Genomic DNA, 9,497 nt, shown 5'->3' on the forward strand with positions numbered 1-9,497 from the left:
TTGCTATAGGGTTTACGTAACAAAAATTTAAAAATATTGAAATGGCCAAGGATTTCTTTGCCTTATTATCCCCGTCAGTGGTCGAACGTCACCTCGACCTAGGCAAACGCTGACAGGTGCTGTCATGGCTTAGGAAAACCTAGCCACGTCAGCGCTCGTTTCTATTCTCTTTCCTGAAGCCCAACAAAGAGACCAGACTAAGCGTCCGAGGGGTCCGCCCCCTGCCCCTCCCGCAATCTCGGTGTAGCCGCAGGCCAGTCACTTTGCTGGGGCTCGTCCTACGGGACTGCTGTATCGCCCCGGTGGCACGACCAACAGGGGAGGAGAAAGGGAAGCGTGGGCCTCCAGCAGCCAATCAGGGCTTGGCCTCGGGTCCAGCCAATCAGGGCTTGGCCTCGGGTCCAGCCAATCCCGGCCAGTGGGGCTCAGCCAATCGCGCCGGACGCGGAAGGCCGGAGTCCGTGTTTGCGCCTGTCGCTCCCAGCCCTGGGCGGCGCTGTGTGGGGTCCGCAGGTGCCGGTCGGGGTTCTAGCTGGCTGCCCGGTTCTCCGGGAAGCCGGGGCGCAGCGTCCCGGAGGCATGGGGCGACAGTGGGGGCCCGCCATGAGGGCAGCCGAGCAAGCGGGCTGCGTGGTGAGTGCCTCACGGGCCGGGCAGCCCGAGGCGGGCTCCTGGAGCTGCAGCGGGGTGATCCTGAGCCGCAGCCCGGGCCTGGTGCTGTGCCACGGGGGCATCTTCACCCCCTTTCTGCGGGCCGGCAGCGGGGCGCTGACCGCGGCCGGCGCCGCCTTCCTGCCCGGCGACAGTTGCAGCGACGATCTGCGCCTGCACGTGCAGTGGAGCCCAACGGCCGCGAGTCCCGCGGGTCGCGCGGAGCGGGGCCGCCCTGGGCTGTGCACGCCCCAGTGTGCGGGCCTGGAGCCCGGCCCGCCCGCCCGGCCCCGCGGGCAGCCCCTGCGGCCCCCGCACCCCGCCGAGCTGCTGCTGCTGCTGAGCTGCCCGGCCTTCCGGGCCCACTTCGCGCGCCTCTTCGGGAGCGAGCCGGCCGAGCAGTGGCGCTTCGCGAGCGCGGCGCCGGACGAGGAGGTGTCGGAGGACGAGGAGGAGGATCAGCTGCGAGCGCTGGGCTGGTTCGCGCTGCTGCGTGTGAGGCACGACCCCGAGGAGGAGGTGGACGGGCGCGGGCCGGCAGTGGCCGTGGCGCCGCTCGGGGCCGTGCCCAAGGGCGCGTCGCTGCTGGCCTGTGGCTCCCCGTTCGGGTCCTTCTGCCCCGACATCTTCCTCAATACGCTCAGCCGCGGCGTCCTCAGCAACGCGGCGGGGCCGCTCCTGCTCACCGATGCGCGCTGCCTGCCCGGTACCGAGGGCGGCGGCGTGTTCGCCGTGCGACCCGCGGGGGCCCTGGTGGCGCTGGTGGCGGCGCCCCTCTGCTGGAAGGCCCGCGAGTGGGTAGGCCTCACGCTGCTCTGCGCCGCCGCACCTCTCCTCCGCGCCGCCCGTGCCGGGCTCGGCCGCCTGAGCCCCGATGCCGCTGCCCTGGCCGCTCTCCTGCCGCCCGAGGTGGGCGCCCCGTGGGGCCTGCCCCTCCGAGACCCTGGGCCCCCGTGGGCAGCCGCGGCCGTGCTGGTGGAGTGTGGCACCGTCTGGGGCTCCGGAGTGGTCGTGGCGCCCCGTCTCGTGGTGACCTGTCGGCATGTGGCCCCCCGCGAGACGGCCAGAGTCCTGGTGCGGCCCACCACCCCCAAGTAAGACCCACATGGGTGCTCCCACTCCACACCTTCACCAGGTCTAAAATCTGGATCTTAAATTTCAGGTCTTAATCCTTGGAATTATGGAGGCCTTTTGGCATCACGCGGATGATTTGGGGCCCTCCCCTCATCCTTGGCACCCAGAACCCCAGTGTCGGGGATGCTGGGCCTCCTGGCAGGGGCTGAGTGAGGCTTGGGCAAGATGCCCAGCAACTCCAGATTTGGGAACTGTAGGCTGCACCCGCATTCCTGCCTGGGCATCTGATTTCCTTCTGAGCAACTTCTCTGCACTCACACACCCCTAGGCCTTGGAATGGAGACTTCCCTGACAGTGGTAGTGAAGCCTCAGGGCCCAGGATGCTGTGCTCCTGGGATAATGAGTTGGACCTGTTCATCTTCTTTATCTTGTAGATCTTAACCAGAGCTTCCCATCTGGGTCAAAATGATAGACGTGGAGTCCCACCTAATGAGAATGTGGGCGTGGGGCCCAGGCCGATAGATTTTGCACAGTCTTTAGGTGATCCTGGTGGGCAGCCAGGTTGGGACTTTAGTCATTTGTTCCCTCTCTGCAGAGAAAAGCACTTGCTCTCCGTGCACTTGCTCTGGCAGTGGGGACAGTGGCCTTGGCTTCCTGGCTTGATTTTCTAGTGCATGTTCTTTCTCTTTCCCCTGTAGTTTCCAGGTGCTTAACTTAAGCCACAACCAAGCAGGATAGCACCTTGGTGTTAATGCCTGATGTTCTCCTGTACCTGGCTCATGCAGCCTGGCAGCCCAGGCCTTTCAAAATCCTATTGCATTTCCGAGACTAACCCAGCCGGTTAGCACTGGTGGCCTTGGGGACAACCATGACTGATGGGAATTTTCCTGCCTGTGGTCCCAGATACCTCACCCCACCCCGCGCTTGCTCCTAAGAAAACCACCAGGTCTGCTGGGAGCAACCCTGCCGTGTGCCTCGCCTTGAGGTGGCATGTGCAGTCTTGGAGCAGAGCCTGGCACATAGTAAGTGCCGTAGAAATGCTAGCACTTATGTAAACAAGGACCCAGAGGGTTGAAATCCTGTCATGCCTGCCCCACCCCTGCACAGGATTATCCCAGTTAAATGAACATCGAAGGAAAAAGCGGGGCGCACTCTGGCTCCTACCGCTCACCCATTATGTAATCTTGGGAATGTTACTCAGCCTCTCTGGGTCTCCAATGCCCCACCTAAAATGGAGGAAATAGCAGTGCCTCGCTCACAGGGATTCTGTGAGGACTTCATGAATGACGCCCACAGAGTGTTAACACGGGGCCTGGCCCACAGTGCTCACTAGGTGCCGGGTGTTGGTGGTCACGGTGACGTGCAGGAAGCTTTGCCATTGGTAAAGCTGTTTGGAAATAACACCACAGAACGGTTAAGGGACGTGACCAGAGTTGCCAGCCTGGTAGGTTTCAGGACTGTCACCAGATCTTTTCACTCCCACGTCCATGACTTTTACTGTCACTCATCCATTTGCTTCCTCCCGGCACTAAAGGGTCAGAAAGCTAATCTGTCCTTTTGTTTCCCTTGCTCCCAGGAGTGCCAAGATCTGGGGACACGTGGTGTTTGCCACTCAGGAGACATCTCCGTATGACATAGCCGTGGTGAGCCTGGAGGAAGAACCAGAGGGTGTCCCCGTGCCGGTGCCCACTGAACATTTCTACGAAGGTAAAGGGCAGAGGGGCCCTCTGCTCTGGGCTGGACCTTAGGAAGGAAAGTCAGAGTTGGACACTCAAGCCCTGCAGATGAGGGAGCCAGTCCCCCCGGCCAACCCCCTTCCCACTCCTGCTGGACTAAGAAGTCAGGGTGACATCCAGCTGGCATGAAGCCATCCTGGGTACAGTGCTTTTGCTCTTGGACACTTCCCTTCTTGTGCCCACATGCCCAAGGTGCATGTGGGGTCCCCAGCTAAGGAGGAGGCATGCCTCTTCCCTGCGGCCCTGTGGCAGGCTCCTTACAACATGGCCGGCTGGTCAGAGAGGGGCTCCTGCAAGGCTGCAGTGGGTGATTTGAGCAGGAGGCTTTGTGATGCCGCCACAGAAGTTGCCGCTGGCGGCCGACTTTGTGCACGCGGTGTGATGTCACTACAAAGAGCACGGGCTCTCCCAGCTGGCCTCTCTTGCCACTTACGAGCCCCGTGTCCTTGGACAGGCAACGTGATGTTCTCTGCCTCGGTCTCCACATGTATAACTGCACACCTTCCTGCTCCTGGGCGTGTGAGGCCCGGGTGACATGCTGCCTGTGAAGCACTCGGCCCCATGCCTGTGCATTCAAACACTTGGTAAAGGAAGATTTTGTGGTCATCACCACTTTTTTTTTTTTTTTTTACTAAGAGACTACTTATTAGTCCCAGGAGGAGGTGGGTGTTAATTCTGTAAACATTTACTGAGCACCTAGCTGGGTGCTCGGAACTCCAAAAAGTGACCGCCTACTCTACTGGGGATGAGGCTGGGGAACAGCCTGGCACTGAGAAGTGGTTGAGCAGGTGCAGTGCTGGGAGCTCAGTGCTGGTCCTGGCCTCTTCCTGTGGGGACCTAGGGAGGCTCTCGGAAGGCAGGAGTGTCTGAGCAGAAACTCCCAGGGCAGAGTGTTGGGAGCTTTGGAGAGGGCAGGGTTGGGGCTGGGGAGGATGAGTCCTGCCAGACAGGAAGAGGCTTTGCAGCTTCATCCTTCTTTTCTTTTTGGCAGGCGAGGCTGTCAGCGTGGTGGGCTTCGGCGTTTTTGGCCAGGCTTGTGGGCCCTCGGTGACCTCGGGCATCCTGTCAGCTGTGGTGCAGGTGGATGACGCACCGGTGATGCTGCAGACCACATGTGCTGTGCATGGCGGCTCCAGTGGGGGACCCCTCTTCTCTACCTGCTCAGGGGACCTCCTGGGTAAGCAGCGCCTTGGCCCTCTCCCAGCCTTCCTCTTGCTAGAGCCTCAGTCCCAGCTACTGAGGGCTTGGTGTTCACCCCCTGTCTGGGAAGGTAGTGTCCCTGTGCCCGGGAAGTAGTTAGCCAAGGTTTCAGGCTTGTTCTGCTCCTGAGGGTAGAAAGAGACAGATGCTGAGCTACAAGGAAAGACGTCTGGGTTCTGGTTCCTTCTCTGCCCCTGAGCCACAGTGCAACCGTAGGTAATCCCCCAATCTCAGGCAACCTGTGAGACTCAGGAGTTGGATTAGTCCAGGGGTCACAGACTCCGTAGCTTACAGAGGCTGGAAGGTCGAGGGATGAATGAGTGAGTGGAGACAGCATGCAGGGGGAGGTCAAGGGTGAGCCGGGGTGAACACTCAGCTCCAGCCCATGTTGCCACATCGGAATGTGAGCTAACACTGGCTGACCTTCAGTTTTTCACAAGAAGCTGTGAACCTTCTTTTCCTTTCTTTTTTTTTTTTTTTTTTTTTTTTCCAAATATGTGGTTGTTAAATATTTTAATTTAAAATTTTTGGTAACTCAGGTTTTTTTTTTTTTTTTAAAGTATTTTATTAAAAAACCCCCACACAAGACAACATGAATCCATATGGATACCTCCAGCTGCCCAACTGCAGCCCAGCACATGGGGTTCATGTGTGCCTCCCCTTCTCTTATTTCTGACTGCTTTTTGCCACGGTGAGAGACCTTGCTCTTTCTTGCTACAATAGATTTACTTATTCCTTCAACGGCGGTGTGCAAATAAAGTCAAGCAACCATGACTTTAAAAATATATATGTGTATGCAGTAGTTAATGTAAATATATATATCCTGGCTCTGTCCGCTGTGACAACCCAGTTGATGAACGAGCACACCGAGAACCCGCTCTCTAATAAAAGGAACCAGGAACTGGTTGGTACCAGGATCAGGCAGGGAAAACCGGCTCTCAAGGTGCTGAAAAGGAAGGAAATGCTAACAAAACAACCCAGGGATGGGACATGTCAGACGCTGAAAGAACTAAGAGCCGACTTGAAGGAGCTCCCATGGGAGCAACTGGAGCAACACAACAAATCGCAAGAGTATTGGGTGAGCCCCGCGAAAGCACGAACATCCATGTGTCCAGATAAGTAACCAAACCTCAAAATGGAGACAAGCCACAGCTCTTTCTTACAGAAGATTTGCAATTAGTAAAAGCAGAAGAAATGAGGGAAGTGGGAAATCACTACTGGCTCACCACAGTAGAAATTGCTGCAGACAGGATCTGCCGATGGATGCTAAAACCAGTGGGCAATAGTTTAAATAGAAATAGGATATTTGCCTAACCCTCAGATATTTAGTACTTTACACGGGAAAATACTAAGTCTACAGTGGAGAAACCTGGGAGAGAACCCATGGCCAAGTGACCCAGTCATTCTTATAGACACCATACACCTCCTTGGGAAGCACTGAGGACATGTTGCTTCTACCGTATTCTCAATAAACCTCGATCTCATCCTGAGAAAACATCAGGCAAACCCTAATTGAGGGACATTCTACAGAATAACTGGCCTGCATTCTTCAGAGTGTCAAGGCCACAAAAGATGAGGGCAGGCTGGGGAACTGGCCCAGATTGGAGGAGACTTGGGAGAGGCAACAGCTAAGTGCTGTGTGGGTTACGGGGTTGCATCCAAAACGGAAAGAGGACATTGGTGGAAACATTGGTGAAATCCAAATGAGTTCTGTGCTTCAGTCAATAGCATTGGTTAATTTGTTGGTTCTGATCAGTGTGTGTTTTTTTCCCTTTTGTTTTTAATTCTTACCCAAGGATAATTTTTCCATTGATTTTTAGAGAGAGTGGAATGGAGGGAGGAGAGGGGGAGAGAGAGAGAGAGAGAGAGAGAGAGAGAGAGAGAGAGAGAGAGAGAAAGAGAGAAAGAGAGAAAGAAACATCAATGTGAGAGAGACACCTCAATTGGTTGCCTCCTGCACACATCCTACCTGGGCCGGGGAACCTGCAACTGAGGTATATGCCCTTGACCAGGAAGGGAACCCGCGGCCGAGCAGACGGGCCAGGGCTTAGTCAGTGTTCTGTGGTGACATAAGATAGTAATAGAAAGGGAAGCTGGATGAGGGATATACAGGAACTTTGTACTATTTTGGCAAGTCTTCTGTAAGTCTAAAATTGTCTGAAAAAATACATGCACACACATGCGTGCACTCAGCAGGCCAAACAAAATGTGTCTGTGAGTTTGATTCATTCATGAACCCGCTCAGCAAGTATTTATGAGAGCCGCCTATGCTGGGCACCGTCTAGGTCTGGGGAGGCCGCGTGAACAAAACACAAAAGTCCTGCCCTCGTGGACCCGACACTGGTTGGAGAGAAAGATAACAGAATAAGTGAAACAGTGTTAGGTACTGATAGTGTTAAGGAGAAAGTTAAGGCAGGAAGGGGGACCAGGGTTTGTGGAGTTGGTGTCCCTGAAAGAAAACCTGGCATCGGTCACTCTGGGGGCTTCAAGCCCACCGTAGGCCTAGGACCTCCCTCCCCATCCCTCTGTGTCCGGCTCACACCCTCTTTTCCTCTCTGACTCCTCCACAGGGATTGTCGCCAGCAACACCCGGGACAATAACACTGGGGCCACCTACCCGCACCTGAACTTCAGCATCCCCATCACGGTGCTCCAGCCGGCCCTGCAGCGGTACAGTCAGACGGGCGACATGGGCGGCCTCCGGGCGCTGGACCACGCTGCCGAGCCAGTGAGGGTGGTGTGGCGGCTGCAGCGGCCCCCGGCAGAGGCCCCGCGGAGCAAGCTCTGAGCCTGTGTCACCCTCGAGAGAAGAGCGACATTTTATGCCCTGGGAAGTGCGAGTGTGATGGCAGCCTCGGCATCCTGTCACAGCAGCCCAGCTGGGCAGCCCCCCATCAGCACCCGCCGTGCTTGGCGCTGGAGTCTGGATCAAATTTCTCCTCAGCCCCCTGGGCCTCCAAGCCAGTAGCCCCTTTTGGGGTACTCCCTCCAGCCTTCACCCCTCTCTGCTCCCTGGCATAGACACAGCTCTGTTGTTCCCCATCTGGGGGCCCAGCACAGCTGCACAGAGTCCTGGTCCTGACAGACATGTTGGCTGGAAGGCAGGCCCAGCCCTGGGTTCGAGTCTCCCCTGTCTCCGATGGCCACTGGCTCCTCTGCTCTCCGTCAGAGTTAGCAGCTGACAGAGCACTGGCGCTTCCTCAGAAAACCTCGGCACAGAGGCTCTGCTCTGAAGACCGGAGAGAAGGAAAGCGACGTCTGTCTCCCTGTTCTGCCAGACCTTTGGGGAGACAGAGTCCCTGAAAGTCAGGACTCCTGGGCCTTCATCTGTTGTGTCCGTGGCCCACAGGGGCACTCTGCCATAGTGCCTTAGTTTCCCAGCCCATACAACGGGCCTCAGGGATCTTGGGAGGTGGGGAGAGGATTATCAGGTGTCCGGCTGGGGTTTGGGAATAAACAGGACCTATGGGAGGAACTGTATTCTTGTATGAATCAGATTCCTTTTTCCCCTTTCTGTGTTGAGAGTGGAGTTGGGAATAAGCAAGCACCAGGCACACAAACGCACCTTTTCTGTCCAGCTTTCTCAGTGCGATTTGCTCTCACAGGATATTCTCATGCCCAACTGGCCCTTCCACCACCTCTGGCCCCTGGAGAGTCAGGCAAAAGAACTTTGTTGGGCAAGGAGCCCTGAGGTTCACTTCCAGAGCCATTGGGCCTGTTGAGTGGGTGAACTGCCTCGGGAAGGGCACAAGGGGGGCTGCACCGAGCCCCTCTTCCCTCTCTTGGATCAAGGTCCTCTGGTTGCCAAAGTGTTGAATGACAGACATCTTCCCTGATTCATGGTTTGGGGTAGATCTTTGGAGATGGGCCACCAGCTCTGAGAAGCCATGCCCCAAGCCCAGTGCGGGGCCACTATACACCTCTCCTCTCTCCTGGCTTCAGGTTTGTGCTGTGATTTTTAGAGTCCTGCCTTTGCACCCTGCCCATTGGAATTCATCTGTAGAGGCCCAGAGCTTTCAATCAATCTTCCTTGACCTTCCCATGCCCCAGGGCAGGCTGTAGCACTCCCTGTAGCTCTCTGTCTCCCACAGGGCAGGACATGTGCCCAGTAAATTTCCGATGCTTGTTTGACTCACAGTTGAGACTCTCCTTTGCCTGCTGTGACCTTTGGCCCCCTTAGGAGTGATGCCCTGCTGAGGGGTTTCCTGGCTTCAGGGTGAAGGTCCTCCAGCTCCTTGGCTTTACTAGCTGTGAATTTGCCTAAATTCTTAGCCTATGAGCCTCAGTTTGCTCATCTGTGAAATGGAGATTAATAGAATTTACCTTGGAGGATCTGTGTACATTTTGAGAAGCTATCCAAAACTGTGTTTTCAATAACCATTAGCTATTATTTTTCTAGACTACTGGCCAGATTGTTTAGTCAGAAATGCCGGGAAGAATGGTGTTAGAAATTGGTGATGGTTGCACAACCTTCACATTACTGAATTGTACATGTTAGAAGAGTGAATTTTATGGGAAGCAAACATTTGTGAACTCCTAGGAACCCAGTGTTGGGTCAGGGCCAGAGGCTAGAGACCCAAAGTCCAGCAGAGTGAGGTCTCTGCCCCAAAGAGCTGGTCAAGGGTGGTGGTTGCTGTCCTCAGGGTCAGAGTTTAACCCCCACCCTGCTTTCCTGGGGGGGTTTCAGGAGAAAAAAAAAAAGAGATAAAAACTGTTTGGAAGTTTGCAAAGTCCAGGACAAATGCAAGGCTTGCAGGGCCCTATGAGACGGTTTAGGCTGGGCAGGGCCCTGGGCTCTCTGCACCCACACTCTGGCACCATTGCTCTTCTGGCTGC

General features: G+C 56.0%; 1 protein-coding gene across 1 annotated transcript; it reads left to right on the forward strand.

Annotated features, from left to right (window-relative positions):
• Positions 1-579: 579 nt before the first annotated feature.
• Positions 580-9,351, forward strand: TYSND1 (trypsin like peroxisomal matrix peptidase 1; the record flags this gene model as incomplete). The annotated part of the gene is made up of 4 exons (XM_081104871.1): positions 580-1,745; positions 3,302-3,432; positions 4,453-4,638; positions 7,232-9,351. 4 exons carry the CDS (start codon positions 580-582, stop codon positions 7,447-7,449), a joined length of 1,701 nt encoding a protein of 566 aa, XP_080960997.1. The 3' UTR covers positions 7,450-9,351.
• Positions 9,352-9,497: the final 146 nt, after the last annotated feature.

This window comes from Myotis nattereri (assembly GCF_964212035.1).
Source record: "Myotis nattereri genome assembly, chromosome: 13".
Taxonomy (NCBI): Eukaryota; Metazoa; Chordata; class Mammalia; order Chiroptera; family Vespertilionidae; genus Myotis; species Myotis nattereri.